The sequence below is a fragment of the Accipiter gentilis genome, chromosome 23 (genome assembly GCF_929443795.1).
Source record: "Accipiter gentilis chromosome 23, bAccGen1.1, whole genome shotgun sequence".
NCBI lineage: Eukaryota > Metazoa > Chordata > Aves > Accipitriformes > Accipitridae > Astur > Astur gentilis.
The window spans coordinates 8,372,750-8,395,440 of record NC_064902.1 but is presented as its reverse complement, the minus strand read 5'-3'; the positions used below and the strand labels follow the sequence as shown (position 1 = coordinate 8,395,440).

The following is a 22,691-nucleotide window of genomic DNA, read 5'->3' as shown; positions in this document are numbered from 1 at the left end:
CACTCCCCTCTGTCCCCCACAGCTCTCCATCTTCCCAGAGGCTCCCTGCTTGACCCACTGCCCTGCTGAGGTCCTGCCAGGTGGGACAGCATCTCCCATCTTTGTGCTGCCTGCTCAGTGGCCGCCATCTCCTTCAGCAAGCGCCTCGCCGGCAGCGTGCAGAACATCCTTTTTAACTTAGAGTAAATGTAGTTTCCATGTTGAGGTGCTCCCTGATGCTGCAGCAAAGGTGGCACGTGTTGGCAGGCAGTTCTTTTCTCCTTTTCATGGGGGGGTCAGCAGGCGTTGCTTGGGTGGGCAGCCCAGAGCTCGGCTTGTGCCAGCTGCCAAAGGGGTTGCATACCATGTCCAAGGCGAGAGGATGGAGGCTCAGGCTCCTCTCTGGGCACTCACCAGGCAGGATGAAGCCGATACACCATCCAGTTTGGATGAAGCAGCGGGTACGCTCTGTCTGTGGGTCTTTCCCGGCTGTTCCTCGTCCTGCTACCGCTACTCGGTCCTCTCCGAACAGCCCTCACTCAGCCGGCAGGACTGTGGGATGATGCCACTCAGAAGGCAGAAGACTGCCATTTACAAGCAGTTCTGCTGGCAGCTGCCCAGGCCGGGAAGAAAAACAGCAAAAAAAGGGATTTAAGGGTGTTTGGAAGGAAAGTTCCCTCCCTGTCGGGTCTCCTCCAGGAGATCAGTGACTGCCATGCAGCTGGAGGAGGGCAAGCAGCCCAGCCCTGGGCACCCCAGCAGCAGGAGCCCAGGGAGGCTTGAGATGCCTGCGGGAGCCCAGAGCAGCCCCGTGCAGGTGGCTGGGGATGGAGACACGCCGGCAGGAGCCAGCGTGGAGGAGAGGGCTCTCCTCTCCTGCCTGGGAGCCCCTCCACGGTCATCACCGTCCTCTTTGCCACTTCCTGGCCCCACTGGTGGCAAGCCACGGTCCTCCGCCGGTGCCGCTGCCGAGCGGGGCTCCTCCTGGCTTCCCTCCTGGTGTGGAGCGTGATCGTGGGCAGGGCTGTCCGGCCCAGTGTGGCTGGAGCTCCCAGGGGAGCGGAGGTGCCGAAAAGTGGCTGAGCCCGGCACATGATTCCCGCTGGTGCGAGGCAGGCTGGAAGAGGGAGGGTGGAGTGGGGAGGGCTGTGATGGAAGAGCCCGCCCCATATTTGCTGTCCCTGTCGTAATTAACAGTGTGGATCTGTGATGTCGTAATCAGTGACGTGGATCTGTGATGTCATAATTAACCATGTAGATCTGTGATGTCATAATTAACAATGATTAATGTTTTACAGGAGGGTTTTGTCTCCCGGCTGGTTGCTCCGGCAACAGCACTGAGCTGCTGGTCTCAATCTGACACGCTCATCTCATTGTCAACTACTTAATTGTGTTGTCAACCGAGCTAAGGAGGCAGGGATTCGGGGAGGCGGCAGTGGGCCGAGGGGTCTGCCAGGGGAAGGCAGGGTCAGCCCCCAGGGGCACTCGGCTATGAGAGGGGGTGTGGGGTGGCAGCTGGCTGACATGGAGAAGTGCTGAGCGAGCTGGGAAGGCTCCCCCATCCTTGGGCACCCCAAGTCCCATCTGCCGCTGCCCTGCCTGCCTTCGCACTGCTGCCAGAGCTGACGGCAGCAGGGAGCCACGCAGGGAGCAGGAGTGGGTTACAGGGCAGCCTTAGGGTGCCACGGCATGAGGCTGGACGTACACCCGCCTTTGACGGCAGCACACCTGAGGACCTGCCCACGTGCCACCTTCCCTTTGGGTGCTCAAGCAATGCTGCGGCTCCCCATCACCCGCGCAGCACAGCGTCCAGCTCCTCGCCTCATTCCTGGTGCTGTGCTGGGGGCAGGGTTGTCCCCCAGTTCCCAGGCCGGGCATGCTCCCTAAGGAAGGATGTGCCAGGTCCTCAGTGTGTGCACGGAGAGCAGCAGTGGGGCCAGGCATGGCCAGGAGGTCAGGGCGCATCTGGGAAGTCAGGGGTTGTTTGTGCCGGCTTGGAGGAGCCCTGATTTCAGGGAGCTGCTTGAGTCCAACTTGTGCTTGTCTTGGCCCAGTCGTTTCTCAAAGGCACAGGAGGTGACGAGGTAGGAGCTGGTCTCCACTGTGGCCTGACGTCTCTTGAGGTTTCTGGTAGCTTCGAAGGCCATGGCACGCCATTCCCATTGCCTCCTTCCCACAGTATTCTTCACTCCTTTCCCTTCTCTTTCCATCCCAGGGGCCGACACCATGAGTGAGACGAGCTCCATCAGCATGGAGGCCACAACCGACAGCAGAGACACCTCGGTGGCCACCTCCATCCTGCTGCCCTTCCCAGCCAGCCGTGGCCGGGAGGAGGCAGACAACCGCAGCGAGCACAGCTACAGTGAGTCGGGAGCCAGCGGCTCCTCCTTTGAGGAGCTGGACCTGGAGGTCACCGGGGATGGGGAGGGAGCCCCAGGCCTGCTGCCCGACGTGGGCTGCACGGGCAACCAGGAGGTCACAGACAAGTGGACCAAGGAGCCCATCGCTGCTGAGAGAGGAGAAGAGTGAAGCGGAGACTTGGCTGCCTCACCTCCCTCCAGGGTCTGAGTTACTGGGAACTGGTTGCCTTTCCCACCTCCTTCCTCTCCAGCCAAGACATTTTGGTCGCTGATTCCCCCCGCGACCTGCTCTCCCTCTTTGCAAGAAAGGGTGTTTGACCATTTCGGGGATGCTGGGAGGTGGGGGGGGTCTCCTGCAGCGCTCGGAGGTGTGGAGTTGGTGCAGGTTGGGGGGGGGGGGACAGCGAAATGCATTTGCCGTTTGTGTGTCTTTAGATGCGTCACAAATTCTTTGCAGGTGTCTGGGGGCAGGGGTGGTGGCGGACGGCAGAAGCATCCCCCCTCATCTCTGCCAGCACCCCTCTCACCCACAGCTTCTCTCTGCTGCACCACCGCGTGTTTTCTAGCACCAAAGAGCCGTGAGTAGGGTCGGTTGGGTTTGTTCCCCTCTTCTCTTCCCCTTGCTGAAAAATGGAAACATCCCGTGTAAACCTGATCCTGCTGGCACTTCCACGGGCGCTTTTGAGGTCTGTAATAAAGTGGATGCTTTTCCTCACCGGTGGCCTCTGGCATTGCTGACTGCCTCTTGGCCGATCGCGTCGTCCTGCCCCATGGGGGGGAGTGGGCTGCGGGTGGAGGCTGCTGGTGGGCTGCCCCCCTCTGCCCCCCAACTGAGCTAGGGAGCTGCCCCAGGGCTCTGCATCCCTGCTGCTGGTGCTTGCTCCCTGCCCGGGCAACCCAGCGGGGCCCTGGGACCATCCCTGACTTCTGCAAGCTTCAGGGGGAGCGGGAAAGGGTCCCAGCTGCCGTGCTGAGCTGGGCTGGGCTGGAGGGAGGTGGTATCCCCGCTCCTCTTGGGACCCTGCTGAAAGTAAAACCAGTAAAGCCAGGTCCCTGCGCTGCCAGTGGGCCTGGCACCGCTGTGCTGCTTCTGTGGCAGCAGGGACCAGCCTGTCTGTGCAGTGTCTCCCCAGCATCCCATCTGCCTGGTCCCGCAGCAATGGGGTGCAGGCAGGGAGGGCTGCCCACGCTGGTCCCAGTCCCCTGTCCCCCAGCTGGGGACGAGGGAGCAGCCTGGACATCACCCCCACAGTGCCCCGGGGCAGTGCCAGGTGCCAGAGCTCCTCGCCTGGCTGGCAGAGCTCAGCCCCTGCCCTGGTGCCCCCGGTGCTTCTGGCAGCCCAGGGCTTGTTCCCCGGCGGTCAGACGTGGCGTCCCAAAACCGAGGCTTGGGGTGTGGTTGCAAGGGGCAGGGGAGGCCTGGCTGTCCTGCTGTGGTGGGGATGTGTCCTCCCTGGCTTGGAAAGGTCATGATTAGTCCTCAGCCAGTGATTGACATGAGATTGTTCATAAATATTTTGTGCTCTGAGTGATAAAATATTAAACTCCTCCAGCCCACATGGAAAAATATTGCTCTTCCCGGTGTTTATCTTTGTTGCCGGTTATTACAAAACTGCCAAGCCCCCTGAAATATTTATGCCTGGCTGAGGCTCCGGGGGGGGGTTGGAGCCAGGCAGCGGATCCTAATGCCGCTTGTCCCCTAACCCCACCAAAGATGGGGGCTGGGGAGGGTTTGCCGTTGTCCTTCTGCTGTCAGCCACGCTGAAGCAGCAGCCAGGAGGATGCAGCCAGTGCCGGGGCGCGTGCGAGGCTTGTGCCAGGTCCCATCTGCCGGGGGGGAAGCGGGACCTTGGCAGTACCAGCATCCTCCAGCACGGCACATCTCCATCCCTCCCTGGCTCTCTGTCCCCACTGGCCAGCAGTGGCGAGGTGTCCCAGCCCGGGCACCCTCCTCTCCCCGGTGCCCCGCTCTCTCTGTCCTAACAGCGTTGAAAGGAGCTGGTGGGGTCTGGGGTCCTGGTGCCATGGGACCCCAGGGAGGACCTTGCCATGGAAGTCCTGGGTTATCCCTCCCCCAAATCAGGACCGCTGGGTGGGGGGGAATGACAGAGCAGGTCTGACTCTTGCTGCAGTGCCCTAACCTGCAGCCTGCAAGCACAGCAGCTGGCAGTGGGGAAACTGAGGCACAGGGCAGTGAGGTGGTTACTCAGGGTGGTGCCCCAGAGGCACCCCTGGTCCCTGCCCATCCCTGCGGGTCCTGTGTCATCCCCCCATCCTGTTCTTGTCCCTGAGTCACGGAGCTCTCTGGGACAGCTGGGCTGCCAGCGCAGGACTGTTGAGGATGCAGCACGGTGGGATCCTGGGCAGTCAAGTGGCTCCAGAAAGGGTTTGGGCGAGTGGTGGAGACCTGGAATGCTAAATCCAGCCACTGCCTCTGTCTTCGGATGGTCCAAAGCCTTCCCCCAGCTTGGTGCCTGGGCTGATGGTGAGTGCTGGGGGCTGCATGGAGTGCAGGGGTCAGCGGGGTGATGCTGGGGCCCTGGGTGCCCCCCAAGGCTTGGGGAGCAGAGGACAGGCTGGGTGGGGTGTTCTGCCGGCCAGGGTGGGGACAGCCCCTGGGGCACCAGGTTGTGTCTGTGGAGCTGGAGCCAGGGCTGGGACCCCTCTCATTGGGCTGGGACTGAGCTGGGGGCTCTGGGGCTGGGGGAGCAGGCGCTGAGCTGTGCCCTGTTGGGTCTGCCAGGGTGCTGAGCAGGTACTGCCTGCTCTGGCCGTGTCCTGCCTCTGCCCAGCCTGGATCTGGCCATCCCTTGCCTGCATCTGGCTGTGCCTTGCCCGTGTCCTGCCTATGCCCTGGCTCGATCTGACCGTGCCTTGCCTGGACCTGGCTGTGTCCTGCCTGTGCCCTGCCTTCTCTGGCCATGTCCTGCCTGGATCTGGCCATGTCCTGCCTTCCCCGACTACGTCCTGCCTTCTCTGGCCGTGTCCTGCCCGTGCCCCGGCTCAGTCTGACAATGCCTTGCCCGCATCTGGCCGCGTCCTGCCCGCTCCCTGGATCCGACCCCGTCCTCCTCCCCGGCTTTGTCCGAGCCCCGCCAGCCTCCGGCCCTGCCGGTGCCCCGGCCCGGCGCGGCGGTGCCGGCAGCGGGCGGAGGGCAGGGGGGGGGCGGCCCCGGGGGGTGCCGCTGCCCCGGCGGGCCGGGCCGGGGCGGGGGCCGGGGCCGGGCCGGGCCGGGCTGGGGGCGGAGCGGCTCCGCTCGGCTGGGGCTGCGGGAGTGTCAGAGGCGGCGGCGGGAGGCGGCGGCAGCCGCAGCTCCGAGGCGGTCGCCGCACCGGCACCGGCACCGGCACCGGCTCCCGGCACAGCCCGCCGGGCCCAGGTAAGGGCTGCGGTCCCAACCCCCGCCGCTCGCGGCCGCGCCCGTCCCCGTGGCCTCGGGCCGCGCCGTGCCCCGGCGGCGCCCCGGCGTCCCCGGAGCCCCGGTGCCCGCGGCGGAGGGTGCACGGCGACCGGCGGTCCCCCGCAGCCGTCGGGGCCGCGGCACGGCGGGGCTCGGCGGCCGGTGCCCGGAGCCGGGTGCCGGGGGTCCCGGGGCTGCGGGAGGGGAGTCGAGCCCGGGCACCGGCACCGGCACCGGGCACCGGCACCGGCTGGGCCGGCGGGGCGAGGCGGGGCGGCGGGCACCGGGGCCGGTCCCGCCGGCTTCCCGCTGCCCGGCGCAAGACGCCGGGCCGCGGGGCTCCAGGAGAAGGGCTGGAGGGGGTCCCCGTCTCCCCGGTGCCCCGGCAGAGCCGACCCCCCGCAGAGGGCACCCGGCGGGACCCTGCCGCTGCCAGCCCCCCGGCCCCGGGGTAGGGAACTGGGGGTGACCGCCCGGCACGGTGGGGACAGCCCCCCCGCCTCGCCCCTGCTGCCGTCCCCCCGGGTCCCTTCTCCGGGTGACCCTGGCCGGGGAGAGCAGTGGCTTTGGGGGGGGGGGGGGGGGGCTGCTGGGGCAGCCGGACCCCAGGGTGGATTTGGGATGGGATTTGGGGTGGATCGGCCGAGCCCGTGACCCCTTGGGGGCCGCGGTGGGGCAGGCAGCCTCCTCCTCTCCCGCCTCACCGCTGGGGCACACGGGCCAGGGCTGTGCCAGCTCCTCTCGCCTTCGCCTCCCCGACGCCCCGTGCTCCCCCCGGGCTGGGCAGGAGCAGCCGAACGGCCGTGGTGGTGGGGCGCGATGGGGCGAGACCCTGGGGAAGGCGCTTCAGCCCCACGGGGCACTGGGGCTCGCAGGCCGTGGGGGCAGAACGGAGGCGTGGGGATCCTGGCAGAGCTCGGAGGCAGTTGGACTCGCGGGGAGACCCCTGGGGGAGATGACGATGGCAGCTTGCGCAAGCCGGGGTCACCCTGCGCCCTCCCCGCACCGCTGCTTCCACGCACGCCCCACGCCAGCCCTAAGGGTGCTGGTGTTGGAGAGGGTCAGGTCTCCCGGCGGGGCGGGGGGGGGGTGGGAAGCGCTCGGGGCACATAGGAGCTAAGGCACCTTCTCACCCATCCTACTTGCTGATGATTTTGGGAGGGGAGGCTGCCAGCAGCCGGCAGGAGCCTTCCCGCCGCACCGCGGCCATCGGTCCGGACTTGGCTCTCCCCTGCCGGGTGCTTCACTTCCCCAGATGTTCTCCAGATGTTCCCACGGGGCTGTCCTCCCGCCAGCACCATGCCAACCCAGCTGAGCAGCTGCAGGGATGGCCGCAGCCCTGCTCACGGTGTCCCTCGGGGCTCACTGCAGGGTGGGTGACGGTTTGCCCTTTTGGGAGAGCTTTGCCTGAAGGTGCCTTTCATCTGGCGGCTCCTGCCAGCTGCCCCAGAAGAGCCGGACCCCAAGGAGCTGGGGTCCCAGTGCCACCGGCCCCCTGTGCCAGGCTCAGCCTGCCACCGATGGGGTCCATCAATAATCCATTTGCCTGTGGCCTCTTTCCTGCTTGAGGAAACCCTGGGTCCCTCAAAAGCATTCACTGCCTGAAATAAGGCAGGGACCCTTCCTCAGCCTCTTCCCCAAACACCTTCAAATTAGGGGGTCAGGCAGGAGATGCCCTGAGGTAGCTGGGGGCTCATCACAGGCAGGCAGCACTTGGGGGACAGGCACTCTGGGGCACAGAGGAGGAGGTCTGCCTGCATCCCACCTCCCCACCCCATTACGCCCCGTGCCACACTGCTGCCCACATCCCTCTGGGCATCACCACCAGCTCCGGCTGCTTGCCGGAGGGCTTGTCCAGCCACCGGCATCACCTGTCCGGGAGCACCACGGGGGCATTGGGGGGTGCCCTGCTCCTGCTCAGGGACAGCAGACTCGGTAACGGCTGCGAGGGGCTGCAGGGGGGCCAGCACTCTCCGGCATCACCCTCCCACCTCGAGTGCCCCCACGAGCGCCCCGCTCTGCTGGGCTGTGGGTGAGCCCCAGGACCTGCCACGGCACCAGCAGCTTCCCGTGCTGGAGCAGCCTCAGTTTTCTGGGCTGTCAGGGGGTGTCCTTCTCCCACAGCCCTTGAAACGCCAGCCCTGCGGGATTTCGGCAGTCGGCTTCAAATGGGGAACAAATCTCTCCCGTGGTTTGGGAAAAGACAACTGATCTCTGAGGGGACTGCATCTCCTGCCAAAAAAAGGCCTGCCTGCTGCAAAAGCCTTTGATTCCCCCGCGCCTCCATGCTTTCTGCAGAGGGAGTCAGCAAACCTGGCTCTTACTTTTACTGAAATCTCTGAATTTAGTATACGGGGAAGGAAGGGGCGGTGGTGAGAGAACAGACTCGAAATCACCGCGGCCGCCGGAGCCCGCCCCGCGCATCGCTGCGGGGGGATGAAGCCGGCGGCGCGTCCCCGCTCCAGCCCCGGTGCCACGGGCGGCAGTGGGGGCAACAGCAGGGCAGGTGGGCTCTGGGGGTGGGGATGGGGATTAAAATACAGTGGCGGTTGGGTGCTGGGTGCTGCGGGCACGGCAGGCTCATGGCTGGCTGCTTTTGGCAGCGCTCTTGGCTGGAGGTCGGTAGCTGTTGGCATCCCTGATGCTGCTGCACGGGTCGGGGGCTCGGCTCGGAGCCGGCGTTGGCTCTGCCTGCTCAGCCCGGGCTCCCTGCCCCAGGTGATCTCCCTGGCTCCTTTCCCCATCCCTGATGTTTTAGGGGTCGGCAAGCCACCCCCCAGCAGGCTGCTCTGCCCAGTGCTGCTGCAGGAGCCAGCTCTATGCCCCCCCTGCCCATACCCATGCATCCCAGGGAGTTGGGGGGGGGAGGGGGGGGTGTCCATGCACCCCTGCTTGTCCCCTGGGGTCTGTGTCACTTGCAGGTGTCCTGGGTGTCCATGGTCACTGCAGGAGCTGTCACATCTGCTCAGCTCGCCCTTCTGTGGTGGGTCCTTCCTAAGGGCACCCCACGTGGAGGGGCTCCGGGGTGGGGGGCACAGGCAGGCTCATGCCCTGGCTCACCAGACCCAGTGGCTTTTCTCTTTGCTTTTCCAGGTGCTGAGGGCTCTGCCAAGGCGGCACGACCCCCCCTCACGCTAACACCACGCTGCGCCATCCCCGCTGCCCGATGCCTGGGGACTGCCTGCCCTCTCCTTGACGGGTGGCAGCGGGTGACACGGGGTGGCCCGGGTCCCCCGGCCGGCGCTGGCGCACCCCATGGCGGTCCCCTTGGCCGCCTGGCTGTGGCTGATGCACCTGGCCACCTGCCTGGCCGCCGGGCATGGCATGGCTGGCAAGAAGGAGATCAGCATGGATGGGGACCTGGTGATCGGGGGCCTCTTCCCTGTCCATGAAAAAGGAGTGGGGAGCGAAGACTGCGGCAAGATCAATGAGCACCGGGGCATCCAGCGCCTGGAGGCCATGCTCTTTGCCCTGGACGAGATCAACAAGGACGGGAGCATCCTGCCAGGGGTGAAGCTGGGCGCCCACATCCTTGACACCTGCTCCAAGGACACCTACGCCCTCGAGCAGTCCCTCGACTTTGTCCGTGCCTCCCTCACCAGGGTGGATGGCTCCGAGCACATCTGCCCCGATGGCTCCTACGCCGTCCACGATGACGTGCCCACTGCCATCACTGGCGTCATTGGGGGCTCCTACAGCGACGTTTCCATCCAGGTACTCCCTGGGCAAGAAGGGCTCGGATGGGGCTGGGGGGTCGGCAGAAATGGGGAGGGAGGTAAAACCCCGGCTGCGTTGCGATAATGCCACACAGGGATGCTCTTGCGTCCCTCGCAGTGATGCTGTGTCCTTTTCTGCAACGGGGAGGGAATGCCAGGCTGGCACCTGAGACAGCCGTCTCTCTGCCACCAGGGGTGGGCCACAGCCCTGATGGAGGCTGAGGTCCCCTCAGGGTCTGCGGGGAGCCCCCCACCCACCATAAGCCAGGGGAGCTGAGCCAGTGGATCTGTCCCACACAGGGATGGGGTTTTATTCCCCTCCCAGGGTCGTGGCAGCAAGCGCAGCTCCTCAGCCCAGGACGATCTCGATGCTCAGGTCCACGCCGTCCTCAGGGCCACCACGCTGCCCCGTCCCTCGCTGCCGCCAGCGGGCCTGGATGGTGCGAGCCGCCTCCCGCCACCGCCGGTACTGGTCCCTGGCCTGCCACGTCCTGGCATGGGCCTGGAGAAGGACGCTGGCCCTCTCCTGCCTGACGTACGCCGCCAGCGCCCGCAGGCGCCGCTCCTCCCGTTGACGGGCGACGGCGCGATGCCACCAGGCCTGGATGCGGCAGGCGCTGTGGGCGGCTACCTCCAGCGCCCGGCGGACCAGCTGCCCCCGCCACCAGGCCTGGATGGCCACAGCCGCGCCGTGGCTGTCCTGGTCCCCCCTGACGAGCATAGCGCTGCGAGGGGGTGGCTGCTGGGGGGTTGCCCTGGCACCCGGTGGGTGGCTGTCCCCAGGGGCCACCACGGTGTGGGAGCGGGGTTCGGCTCACCTCCAGCCCCGTGGGTCCTGTCCCCCGTGGGGCGGGTGGGCGGCCGGGTGGAGGGACACACCCCGGGCACGGCGGTGACATTCCTGATGTCAGAATGGCAGCGGGGGACACTGGGACGGGGATGTGGGGACACCGCTCCCAGCGGGCAGAGCTGCCCGGCACAAGGGGACACTGTCCCCTCTGCCCCCCCCCCCCCCCCCAAACCCAGCCGGCGAGGTTCAGCCGCAGGGCTGCCCGGCCAGGGCAGGGTGGGCGCAGAGGACCACCGCCCCCACGTCCCCAGCGATCCCACGGGAACAGGCACCTCGAGCCTCGGACCCGGCTGTCACCCTAGGTGCTGTGCAGCTCAGTCCCCAAAACCGCGGCTCTGCGGACCCGGGGGCCGGCTTTGGCAGGGAGAAGAGCATCCCCTGAGGATGCAGGCAGCCGGCGGGGCCAGCTGAGTCCCTGGGGCTGCCGGTGGGCCACGCACTCGCTAAGATTTAACGAGTCCCCAGGGTGCGTCTAACCACATCTGCTGGTCCCCCCGGGGTCCCCGTATCCCCCGGCTGTGGGGTGGAGGAAGCCGGGGCCAGGTGATAGAGGCAGCATCCTGGTCCAGCCCACACGGCCGCTCATCCCTTCCCTTGCTGGAGGTCCTGGCGTGTCCCCACGGCTGGGGGCACCGTCCCAACCCCAAGCAGGCGGGCGGCCGGCCGGGGAGCGTGAGCGGTGCTGGGGCGGCACGGCCGGCTGGCAGCTCCCACTGTGCGGTGGTGAGGCCAGGCAGCAGCATTGCTGTGCTCCGGGGGCTTCTTGCCATTAGGGGACTTTGTCGTCAAGAACATTTGTCCACGTTAATTAAGCTGCGTCTCTCGCCTGGGGAGCAGTGAGATGAGGGCAGGCTCACCGGCCCCGCTGGCGTGCCTGAGCCCCCCCTTGCTTCTCCAAGAGCCTGGGTTTTTAACAGCCTCATTAGTGGGGCTTTTTTCCCCTGTGAAGCTAACGAGGGCTTCTGCTGAGCTGCTGGAAGGTGCCGGTCTCGCTGGGGCTCCTAATGTGGGATGCGCAGGCGCTGGTCCCCAGGCCCAGCTCTACAGTCCCCCCGGGCTGGGTGGGGGGGGTCTGCCCTGGCCCCCAGCCCCCAGAGCCCTTTCCCCCCTTGCCGTGGGGCTGCCAGGCACCCGGCTTTCTCCTTGCCCGCGAGCATCTCCCACAGGTCGCTTGCAGGGGAGTTTCTGCTTTTGCCACAAATCCATTTATCCCCTCCCCAGCCCCAAATTTCAGAGGGGAGTACATGAAATACTAAACAAACTAAAAGAAATGAGCACGTCTGAAGGCTCAGGCAACCCTGCGAATGTGCCATCCGTCCATCTGTCCACCCGCTAGGACTTTCTAGGTGCGGGGGGGGATGCTTATCAGCCCCACAGTCGTGCTTGGGAGCACCCAACTTGGTGTTGGGCAGGGGTCCTCCAGGGGGAACATCCCTCACTGGGCCACGTCTTCAGGTGCTCACGTCTCCTCCTCCTCCATGCAGGTGGCCAACCTGCTGCGGCTCTTCCAGATCCCACAGATCAGCTATGCCTCCACCAGCGCCAAGCTCAGTGATAAGTCCCGCTACGACTACTTCGCCCGCACCGTCCCGCCAGACTTCTACCAAGCCAAAGCCATGGCGGAGATCCTCCGCTTTTTTAACTGGACTTACGTCTCCACCGTGGCCTCGGAGGGCGACTACGGGGAGACAGGGATCGAGGCCTTTGAGCAAGAAGCCCGCATGCGCAACATCTGCATTGCCACCTCGGAGAAGGTGGGGCGCTCCATGAACAAGAAGACCTACGATGGGGTGGTCCGGGCTCTGCTGCAGAAGCCCAATGCCAGAGTGGTTGTGCTGTTCACCCGAAGCGAAGATGCCCGGGAGCTGCTGGCGGCTGCCCAGAGAGCCAACGTGTCCTTCACGTGGGTGGCCAGTGATGGGTGGGGAGCCCTAGAGAGTGTGGTGGCCGGGAGCGAAGCTGTGGCAGAGGGAGCCATCACCATCGAGCTGGCAGCCTACCCCATTAAGGAGTTTGCTGCCTACTTCCGTAACCTCAATCCCTACAATAACAGCCGAAATCCCTGGTTTCGGGAGTTTTGGGAGCAGAAGTTCAAGTGCAGCTTCCACACGCAGGACTGTAGCCGGTACTCCCTCAAGACAGGCAAGTTTGAGCCAGAGTCCAAGATCACGTTCGTGGTCAATGCAGTCTATGCCATGGCTCACTCCCTCCACAACATGCACCAGGCGCTGTGCCCCAATGCCACCAAGCTCTGCGATGCCATGAAGCCTGTCAATGGCAAGAGGTTCTACAAGGACTTTATGCTCAATGTTAATTTTGATGGTGAGTCCAGAGACGGAGACAGGGTTTGGCTGCCTAACTAGAAAAGGATGGGTAGAGGGGCAGGGAAGAGGAAGGAGACCCAAATTTGACCCAAGACCCTCCGATTCCTCCAGCCTGCCCACACCCGGGGAGCCATGGGCTGTGGTTGTCCCAGAATGCCAACAGCCCACCATCACCCTTGGGAGGCAACCAGGCCTTCTGTCCCTAGTGTGGAGAAGCTCCACAGTGTAACCAACCCCATCCTGCCACAGCTGGGTGGGACCAGATCCACAAGGGACCCTCTGAGAACATAGGTCCCTGGAGACCTCACTTGCAAGCGTTGCGGTTTATTCACACATCAGGGATTAAACTGGAGGGATACCCTTGATCGGGGACCCACATAGTTTGGGGTGAACTAAAAGCACGTCCTCTGTGACTTGGGCTGAGCCCAGGTGTCACTGAGAGCCACAGAGGCTGCAAAATCCCCCACTTTGCCCCTACAAAGCTGGCTGGGGCTGCTGAGCTCTTAGGCACGTGGGGAGGTAGTTCTCCACCGTTGCTTTCCTGCTCCTAACACGTGCCTAGGCAGCAAGTATGAAAGTGAAAGCGGGGAACAGGCTGGACATTTGCGTGTGGCAATGGTGGGATGTGACACGTTGAAGGAGCCCTGAGGCCATGCCAGGAGCAAGCACCCTCTTGCCCCATGGCAGTGACCATCTCCCCTTCTCCTCCCTCCAGCACCATTCAGGCCAGCAGACGCCAAGAGCGTTGTTCGATTTGACCGCTATGGCGATGGGATCGGGCGCTACAACATCTTCAACTATCACTACATGGATGGGCGGTATCGGTATCAGAAGGTGGGCTACTGGGCTGAGGGGCTCATCCTCAACACCAGCCTCATCCCATGGGCTGAGACCTCCATCCCTGTGTCCCAGTGCAGCGATCCCTGCAAGAAGAATGAGATAAAGAGCATGCAGCCTGGAGACATATGCTGCTGGATCTGCATCCCCTGCCAGCCCTACGAGTATTTGCTGGATGAGTTCACCTGCATGGACTGCGGTCTCGGTTACTGGCCCAACGAGACCCTGAATGGCTGCTATGAGTTGCCCCAAGAGTACATCCGCTGGAAAGACGTCTGGGCCATTGGTCCTGTCACTATCTCTTGCCTGGGATTTATCTCCACTCTCTTTGTTTTCGGAGTCTTCATGAAGAACAATGACACTCCCATCGTGAAGGCCTCTGGCCGGGAGCTCTGCTACATTCTCCTGACTGGGGTCCTCATGTGCTACAGCATGACCTTCATCTTCATCGCAAAGCCCTCCACTGAGGTGTGCACACTCCGACGCCTGGGGCTGGGCACGTCCTTCGCCGTCTGCTATTCGGCCCTCTTGACCAAGACGAATCGCATCGCCAGGATCTTCAGCGGGGTGAAGGAGGGGGTCCAGCGCCCCCGGTTTATAAGCCCCACATCGCAGGTGGTCATCTGCATGGCCCTCATCTCTTGCCAGCTGATTATTGTCATCATCTGGCTGCTGGTGGAAACCCCCGGCACGGGCAAGGAGACCGAGCCTGACAAGAGGTACATCGTCACCCTCAAGTGCAACAACCGCGATTCCAACATGCTCATTTCGCTTACCTACAATGTCCTCTTGATTGTCCTCTGCACTGTCTATGCCTTCAAGACACGGAAATGCCCCGAAAACTTCAACGAGGCCAAGTTTATTGGGTTCACCATGTACACGACCTGCATCATCTGGCTGGCCTTCCTGCCCATCTTCTATGTGACCTCCAGCGACTACCGAGTAAGAGCCTGAGTGTGGGGGGGCTCTTACAGAGCTTGATCTGAGAGGTCTTGGCAATTTGGGCCTCACAGGGTTTGTGGCCAGGAGATGTGTGGGCCTGGGGAAGAGTCTTCGGCCATGGACCTGGTGATGGTCATCTCTGCATTGGGGTGTTCGGAACCAGGTGAAGGGTGGCTGAAGGGCTGTGGCTGAGGGAGCAATGAGTCCTGGGAAGAAGACACCCCCCATCCCTCCCCCTTGACAGACTGTTTGCTAGGGTGAGGATAGGAAATGGCCCTGAGACCTCCAAAGACACCCTGACCATGGAGGAGCGATTGCCATCATTCAGCCTCATGACACGAAGGCACGAGACAGCCCCTGTCCCATCCAGACACCCCCCCACCAGGGCATGAATGCCAGTCCCAGGGCCAGCACGGTCCCTGGGGAGCTGAGCAGTGCCAGGGACTGGGGAGCATGGGGTGCACCATGCAGCACCTGGCCAAGGTGCCCAGACACATTCTTGTCAGGCCTGGAGGACTCGGTGGGGGCGGCTGCAGCTGGGGACTTCCAGAGAGGACCTGCATCCCCAGGTGGGAGCGGGCACTGGGGTGGGGGGTGCTGGGCTGTCCTGGTTTCAGCTGGGATAGAGTTAATTGTCTTCCTAGTAGCTGGTATAGTGCTATGTTTTGAGTTTGGCATGAGAAGAATGGCCGGTGCCACAGCGAGGGCTTCATCCTGCCCCACTCGGGGCAGAGGGCTGGTGGCCAGAGCGCCTGACGCCCACCCCTGTCTCCAGGTCCAGACCACCACCATGTGCATCTCGGTGAGCCTCAGCGGCACTGTGGTCCTCGGCTGCCTCTTCACCCCCAAGCTCCACATCATACTCTTCCAGCCGCAGAAGAACGTGGCCAGCCACCGCGTGGGCACTGCTCGGTTCAGCGTGGCGGCTGCCAGCTCCAGCCAGTCCCATGGTGAGCACAGCGGTGATGGGGAAGGGCTGGGGAGCAGCACCCCTTTCCTGGCTTGGGGGGGGGCACACCCCAGCATGGGCCCCTGAAAGTGGGGTGCAGGGTAGGGTATGGCTGGAAATGGGGGGACGGAGGGTGCTGTGTCCCCTATGGCTCATCCCTGTCATCTCCCGTGGCTGCAGCACTGCCTGCTGGGGGGGGGGGGGGTACTGCTCCCAGGGGCCCGACGCTGCCTCGAGGGGACACGGCCACCCCAAGCACACTCCACGCCAAACCTGGGGGATTCAGCTGCCCCAGGTGCCTCTCACCACCCTGGGGGGGACACGGCCACCCCAGGCACCCTCTACCCCAGCCCCAGGGGATGCAGCTCCCCAGGCACCCATTACCCACCACAGTGGGATGCCTTGAGGGGGGGGGGGGGGGGGGTTGCTGCTGCCGAATCCCAATCTGCCCCTGACTACTGCCTTCCCGGCCAGGCTCGGCCTCGCAGTACGTGCCCACGGTGTGCAACGGCCGCGAGGTGGTGGACTCCACGACGTCATCCTTGTGAAGGACGGGGGGGCCAGGCCCTGGTGCCGCCGCTTTTGCCTGCGGCCGCATTGCACCCCGGCTCTCTCCCCAGGGAGAGCGGTGCCCGCGGCATGGCCCGCTTGGGTGCCACAAGCAGCCAGGAGGCTCAGCCCCTGCCCCAGCACGAGCTACACATCCCATGCGTTGGGTCACGGTACGTGTCACCCTTCCCTTGCACTGAGACACGTTACACATCCCCTGTCCCCTGCATTGAGCCACGGCAAATGTCCCTAATCCCTCGAACTGAGCCGTGGTGTACATCCCCCATCACCTGCACTGAGCCATGGCGCGCGTCCCCCCATCCCTTGCACTGAGCCATGGTGCATGTCCCTCTAAGTCACCTGCACTGAGCCGTTGCGCACCCCCCACATCCCCCGCACTGAGCCCCGGTGAACGTCCCCCCCATCCCTTGCACTGAGCCGTAGCGCACATCGCACGTCCCTTGCGCTGACCTGTAGTGCCCATCCTCCATTCCCTGCACCAAAACTGTGGTGCAACCCCCCCCCCCCCTTGTCCCTTGCACTGAGCCCTGGTGCAAATCCCCCCCCTCCACCTGCACCGAGCCCTGGTGCACAGCCCCCGTCCCTCGCACCGAGCCGTGGCGCACGACCTGACTGCCTCTGGCCAAGCCACGTTGCAACTCCCACTTTGCTTGCACCGAGCCACGCTGCACCTCCTGCTCCCCTCCACGCCGAGCCCTGTGCCGGCACACGCCGCCGCTCTAGCCCCTGCCCCATCGCCCACCCTGCTTTCCTGGTGCAGGGTCTTTCCCGTCACCCCCCTGTGCCAAGCCATGCTCCAACGTCACCCTTGCCCAGGCGCTTTGCAGTTTCACCTTTTTCTCCTCGTTTTTGGCCCCAGGAAAGCCACCAAGCACTGCCGGGCTGGGCCCAAGCCCCCTCCCTCCCTCCTTTCGCTGCTCCTAGTGCTTCTCACCCCTCACCCCTTCATGGGAGACAGGGCAGGAGCGGGGCAAGCGCTCGCTGGCCCCTGCAGAGCCGGCAGGGGCTGAAGGCAAGTAAGGGAACCCAGCTATTTGAGCCCAACCGAGTTTTTAAGAGTAGATTTTTAGTGTGAGCAAAAGTGTGATTATTTTATTTTGTAATTTATGTAAATAAAGTGGTTTTGGTTGTTTTTTTTTTAAATAGACTCTTCCAGAGCTCAGGTCAGGCTGAACCTGAGGGAAAGGGGCAGACCCTCGCAGAGGGCAGAGCCACATCATGATAGGGGGGCCAGCAGGATCAGGGGGCCATGCGACACCCCCTGCTCACGTCCTGCCGGCTCCAGGAAGATGCTTGCACAAAGGAGTCGGGGCGCAGCTCCAGGGACAGGAGTTTGGTGACCTGGCTCCAGCGCCTCTGGGGCCAGGGCCTAGGAGCTGTCGGGGGCTTCAGGGCCGTCAGAGGCTTCGGGACTGGGGGCTGCAGCCCTCCGCTTCAGAGGGATGATGCAGATGCTGTTCTTGGCTTCTTTGACTCTCCACCACCGGCCAAGCCTGCAGATGAGAGAGATGGAGGCTACCCTCCGCTGAGCCCTTGGAGGAGCAGGGGGGGGGCTGTGCCCCTGGGCAGCACCAGGGAGCGGGGACAGTACCGGTGCTCCTGTCCAAGGCCAGCCACCAGGAAGTCACCGGCTGCAGAGAACTTGAGGCTGTTCACAAAACCCACCTGGAGGGGACAGGGCAGGGTGAGGGGCTCTGGCAGCCTCCTCCTGCCGCCCAGGGAGGGGAGCCCCTGCCCAGAGATGCCCCAAGCCCAGCTCCAATCCCCCACCTCCCCATCCATACCAACGGGATGTCCCAGAGGGGCTCCAGCTTCCGAAATCCCTCACCGCACTTCCAGAGCTTCACGCTGGCACTGTGGGAGCCTGGGGCAGAGAGAGAAGACTGCCATGTACTCCCACCCAGGTAAGGGAGCAGGACGCCCCCCTCTCCACACCCCCACTCCAAAGCAGCTGCCACACACCTGTAGCCAGGAGGTCACTGTTGCGCAGGGCGGCCACCGCTGAGATCCAGTATGGCTGCTGCAGGCCCTGCGCATCCTGCATGCCATGTGCCTGCCGGGCCAGTGCCAGCGGCTTCTTTTTTGTTAGCCCCCACAGGGCTAGGGACCTGCCAGGGAGGGAAGGGGTGAGGGGGCCGAGGGGGGGCACCGCCTGCGCACCCCAGGCACCACCCCGGCCCTGTGCTCACCCGTCATCAGCGCCTGACACCATGTGCTCCTCGTTGATGAGCTGGATACAGTCGATGGAGCCCCTGTGAAGAGAAGGGGCAACTGCCATCAGTTATGAACGTGCTTTGGGATCCTATTTAGGAGACAAGGGCTCACCGGGGCATCAGCATCCGCACAGTGCCGGCAGGCTCCTAGTGATGCTTGGCACCTGCACACCGCTGGCCCAGCCTGACCCCCCTGCCTGCAGCCCCCTCTCCCGCCCCAGACCTACTGGTGCCCGTAAAACACAAGCTGCGACTCCTCCGGGATCTTCCAGAGCCGCACGGTACCGTCCCGTCCCCCTGCCGTCACACAGCACTCCCGGCTCAGGCTGTCCAGCCCCGTGATGACATCCTGGTGCCCGAACCTGGAGAAGGAGATGGCAAAGTGCTGTGGCAAGCAGGGCCCTCTGCTACCACGACTCCCCTGGGCGAACCCCGTGGCAGCACAGTCAGTGGGTTCCCCCCCACCCAGGTCTTACAGGGTCTCCACGTATGCATTCTCTGCCACGTTCCAGACCTTGACACAGCGGTCGTGGGAGGCACTGTAGAGCTGGTGCGTGCCCTTCCGGAAGGACAGGCCCTACAGACAGATGGACAGACACAGGCACAGCAGTGAGGGGTGCCGGGGAGGACACAGCTGCCCAGCCCCACAGGCATCATGGCCAATGCCCGCAACTCACCGAGACGGCATCGCGGTGCCCAGTGAAGATGTGCAGGCGCTTGCAGGTGGCTGCATCCCAGATCATGATCAGCTTGTTCCTGTCTCCTGTGGCCTAGCAAACAACAGGGGATGCCCAAGACCTGCCCCCTGGGGACCCACGGCCCACCCCGTGTGCTTTGGGGGGTCCCAGGAACCCATTCTAGACTCTGGTGGGGGTAGGGGCTGCTTTAACCCAGCAAGGTACATCCGGGCATGAGACACTGCCCCCCAGGACCCTGTGAGGAGATGCACTCCCCATGGCCACCTCTCTACCCCACGCGGCAACACCAGACCCCTCTCTCCGTACCAGGTACTTGCCATCCGACGAGATGGCCATACAAAGGACGTGGGACGCGTGCCCCATGTGCCGCTCCTCGGTGCCCTTCTTCCCCCCGGGCACCACGCACAGCCTCTTCCCGCTCTCCACCTCCCCTATGGGAAAAGCATCACCGTCACCCCCTGAGAGCCTCCCACCACTCCAGAAAGCACCAAGGAGCCTCCCACAGAGACTGAAACAATGCACATGCACATCCCCAGAGGGGCTGGAGGCCAAGCCACCCCGTGAGCACCCACAGTCCTGCTCCTGCAGGGCTCAGGCTGGGGTAAAAGCCAGTCATAGCCCCAAAGAAACACTTGCATTTGATGAGGGAGCCGTCCTTGGAAGCAGAAAAGATGAACCTGTCATCTGGAGAGATGACCAGGCAGGTGACAGGCAGCTGGTGCCCCCGCAGCATGCGGATGCTGGCTGGATCCGGAGGCTGCACCTGCAGGGAGAGCAGAATGTGAGCTGGGCTGCCCCGGCCCCTTTCCCAGGCATGGGAGTACCCGAGCACGGCACCCTCTCTTCTCCTGGGTGCCAGCAGCTGGCACTCCAGGTGGGAGAAGGGCCCTGGTCCCGTAGCTGGCATGGCACCCCCAGCGCTGGGCACTTACATCTTTGGCGACCAGGCGCTGCAGCCGGCCCTTCTGCTCGAGCTGGGGAAGAAGCAGGAGGCTCAGCGGAGGCGGCCGCGGCCCCACGGGAGAGGGGCAGAGCCCGCCGCCGCCACCGGGACAGAGGGGATGCGCCCGCCTCCCTGCTCACCACGTCCTCCTTCAGCCGGTCGCCGATGAGATCCGCCGGCTGGGTCTCCTCCTCCTCCGCCGCCGCCCGCTCCTCCTCTGCAGCAGACACAGTGCGTGAGGGCCGGGCTCGGCTCCCGGAGCCGTCCCGCCGGGGCTCCGGCACCGGGGGCCGGGCGGGACTCACCGTGCTGGCGGAGTTGCTCCAGGTACAGCTTGGCCAGGCGCAGCTTCTTCTCCTGTGGCGTCTCCTCCACCTCCTCCTCCGCCGCCTCCCGCCGCCGCCCCAACGACGGGCTGCGGGGACACGCGTGAGCACCCCCGCCGGTACCGGCATCCCCACCGGTACCGGCATCCCCACCCGCCCCGTGGCGCAGGCCTCACCTCTCCGGCTCCGAGTCGCTAGACACCTCCTCGTCGACGGGCCGACCGGCCACCGCCCGCGGCCTGCCCTCGGAGCCCGGGACCTACGGGACGAACCGGGCTGATCAACGGGACGGGGAGGGGCGCGGCGACCCCGCCGGGGAAGCCCCTCCTCTCTCTCGCCCCCGGCCCGGCCCTCACCGCCGCCCGCGGCCGCCGCCGTCCCGCCGCCCCGCGCGGGGCCTTGGCCCTCCTGCCGCCCGCCGCTGCCGCCATGCTGCCGCCGCACGTGGTGCCCGCCCCGCCGGCGGCGGGCGGCCAGGCCCCGCCCCCGACCGCTCCTATTGGCTGCAGGCGGCCCGGCCCCGCCTCCCACCGCCTCCGCGGCCCCGCCTCCCCTCCCACGGAAGCGGGCCGCCCTGTCACTCGGGTAGCGACGCCGTTCACTCCGCGCCGGCCCCGCCCCGCCCCCTCGGCGCTGTCCCCGCCCCCTGCGCGCCATGCCCCGCCCCCTGTAGCTGTCCCCGCCCCTTCGGCGGGGCTCCTCTGCCGGGGCTCCGTCCCTGCACCGAGTGTCCTGCGGCTTTGGGGGGGGGGAGCGGGGGGTCCCTGCCGGGGACCCGCACCCCCAAGCTCCCCCCCGGCGACACCGCCCGGTTGGCTGAGCCCCAGGGCCCCCTAGGGGCGCTGCCTCCTCTGGTCCCCCCAAGACCCCTGGTGCCCGGCCCCGCGGGCATCGCAGCCGGCGTCCCCCACTCACCGAGACGGCGTCGCGGTGACGGTGACGGTGGATGGGTGGCTGCTTCCCAAATCACGATCAGCTAGTTCTGCCCCTCGGGGACCCTCGGCCAGCTCCCCTGCGGGGCACGGCCTCTGGTCCCATCCCACGTCCTTCGGGGGTCCCAGGGACCCATGCTGGGCTGCGACTGGGGTAGTGGCTGGCTAGCGGCTGGCTGGGACAGGCGGGTGCGGAGGGGCCTGTCCTGGTGATGCTCTAAAGAGCTAAAACCTGCTTTTGTGCCGAAACTTCATTTTGAGCATTCGGTCTCTTTCCTCTTTGGCACCCGGGGAGGTGTGGAAGGACAGCGGGAACACTCCTCGGCTGGTCTCTGCGAAGCACAGGCTCTCTTCCCCAGGGACAAGCAGCCAGAGTGTTGCCATGTGTGCCCAGAGGATCCTGGAGGGGCTGCTGACTGCCGGCAGGCAGTCTGCCTTTTGGAGACAGAGGGCTTGATTTCACGCTGTGACCTCTTACCATTGCTCTTGTGACTTCTGACATCCCCAGGCAGGAGTGGCTGCGCAGCTTGCGGTGCGGGCAGGAGGCAGAGCTGCCCTTCCTGCTGGGGACGTGGAGGGGAGGATGCTGCTGGAGTCAGAGCATTGGTGGCTTTGTAGCTCCCGAGCTCGGCCACGTCAGCCCAAAGCAGCACAGGATCCTTGGACGGTGGGAGGCAGAAAAAGTGATTCACCCCGGCGTGGCCCCGCAGAGGGGAGGGAAGGCTTCAGTTTCAACTTTGGCTTCAGCTTTGGCGTGGCCTTCTCCTTCCCTCTGTTTCAACAGCCCAGCAGAGCAGCTGGTGCTTTGTGGCAAAGATGAAGCGCGTGGACAGGCGTTGTCCTAGACCACTGGAAAGAGTGGCTGTCCTGCCACTCTCCGGAGGCTGCCGGGTCCTCCTCCAGCTGAGGTGTCTCCTTTCCTGTTAGACCTCAGGAAGCGGAGATACCCCAGCCTGCAGAGCATCCTAGGGCTGGGGCTCCAGCGTCGTCTCTGCCTGAGTAGAGTCCTCGCTGGGGACTGAGTGTGACCTCATCCGTGCTCTCGTCATCTGTAAGCTCAGCCGTGGTAGGTTAAACCTCGACTTCAGCCTTCCTCGTCCGAGGATGAGGAGTGTCTGAGTTGCAAGGGAGGACACCAGGGGGCTGATGTCTTTGCTTGGGGCTTGAAGGACTGTGGGGACAAAGCAGCAGAGGTGAGGTGACAGCCGCATATCCCTTCCAGGCAGGGCACATTGCACCTCATGATTCCCAGGGCCAGGAGGGAACCAGGGGGCAGATGGCTCAGCTGGAAGCTGCTGGTCAGGAATACGCCCCTCCCGAAACACCCCTCTTCCCACAGATGTGCTGGGAGCAGAGCCCCCCTTGCCCAGGCTGGGGGGGGAGCTCCATGCCAAGGTCCTTCCTCCTCCCCGCTGCCCTCACTCACTCTCTCTGATGTACTGCACATCCTTGTGCTCATCCACATTCCGTCCAAGGAGTCCTGGGGGGACACAGCATGTCAGAGACCCACTGGTCATCAGGGACCCACCACCCCGCCTGTCTGGCCACACAGTTCCCTGGGGAGGGCTGACCCCAGGGGGCAGCATCGGGGAGGGGATGGATGAGCCTCCTGCCAGCCCTACCTGTGCAGGCAGGAGTGGGAGAGAGTGAA

General features: G+C 64.8%; 3 protein-coding genes across 5 annotated transcripts in view; 2 read left to right on the top strand and 1 right to left on the bottom strand.

The window, feature by feature from the left end:
- Nucleotides 1-3,054, top strand: part of TEX264 (testis expressed 264, ER-phagy receptor) — a 44,195-nt gene extending 41,141 nt beyond the window's left edge. For both annotated transcript variants that reach the window (XM_049827009.1, XM_049827010.1), the window contains exon 6: nt 2,195-3,054. In XM_049827009.1, coding sequence (XP_049682966.1) covers nt 2,195-2,508 — 314 coding nt within the window. In that variant the 3' untranslated portion in view covers nt 2,509-3,054. The remainder of the gene's footprint in view (nt 1-2,194) is intronic.
- Nucleotides 3,055-5,616: 2,562 nt separating this feature from the next.
- On the top strand, nt 5,617-16,911 carry GRM2 (glutamate metabotropic receptor 2). 2 transcript variants are annotated; one of them, XM_049827002.1, is made up of 6 exons: nt 5,617-5,719; nt 8,834-9,454; nt 11,791-12,628; nt 13,346-14,409; nt 15,185-15,359; nt 15,833-16,911. In XM_049827002.1, exons 2-6 carry the CDS (start codon nt 8,996-8,998, stop codon nt 15,904-15,906), a joined length of 2,610 nt encoding a protein of 869 aa, XP_049682959.1. In that variant the 5' UTR covers nt 5,617-5,719; nt 8,834-8,995; the 3' UTR covers nt 15,907-16,911. The 2 variants fall into 2 exon arrangements, with proteins under 2 accessions (XP_049682959.1, XP_049682958.1); XM_049827001.1 differs by lacking the exon at nt 15,833-16,911 and having other exon boundaries at nt 15,185-15,669.
- Nucleotides 16,912-16,918: 7 nt separating this feature from the next.
- RRP9 (ribosomal RNA processing 9, U3 small nucleolar RNA binding protein) lies at nt 16,919-20,765 on the bottom strand. Its single transcript, XM_049827047.1, has 15 exons — nt 20,640-20,765; nt 20,285-20,367; nt 20,088-20,197; nt 19,923-19,999; nt 19,772-19,813; nt 19,476-19,602; nt 19,146-19,270; nt 18,819-18,911; nt 18,618-18,718; nt 18,369-18,503; nt 18,118-18,180; nt 17,891-18,036; nt 17,713-17,792; nt 17,520-17,593; nt 16,919-17,421 (listed from the first exon to the last, which is right to left on the bottom strand). Exons 1-15 carry the CDS (start codon nt 20,763-20,765, stop codon nt 17,298-17,300), a joined length of 1,506 nt encoding a protein of 501 aa, XP_049683004.1. The 3' UTR covers nt 16,919-17,297.
- Between the last annotated feature and the right edge of the window lie 1,926 nt (nt 20,766-22,691).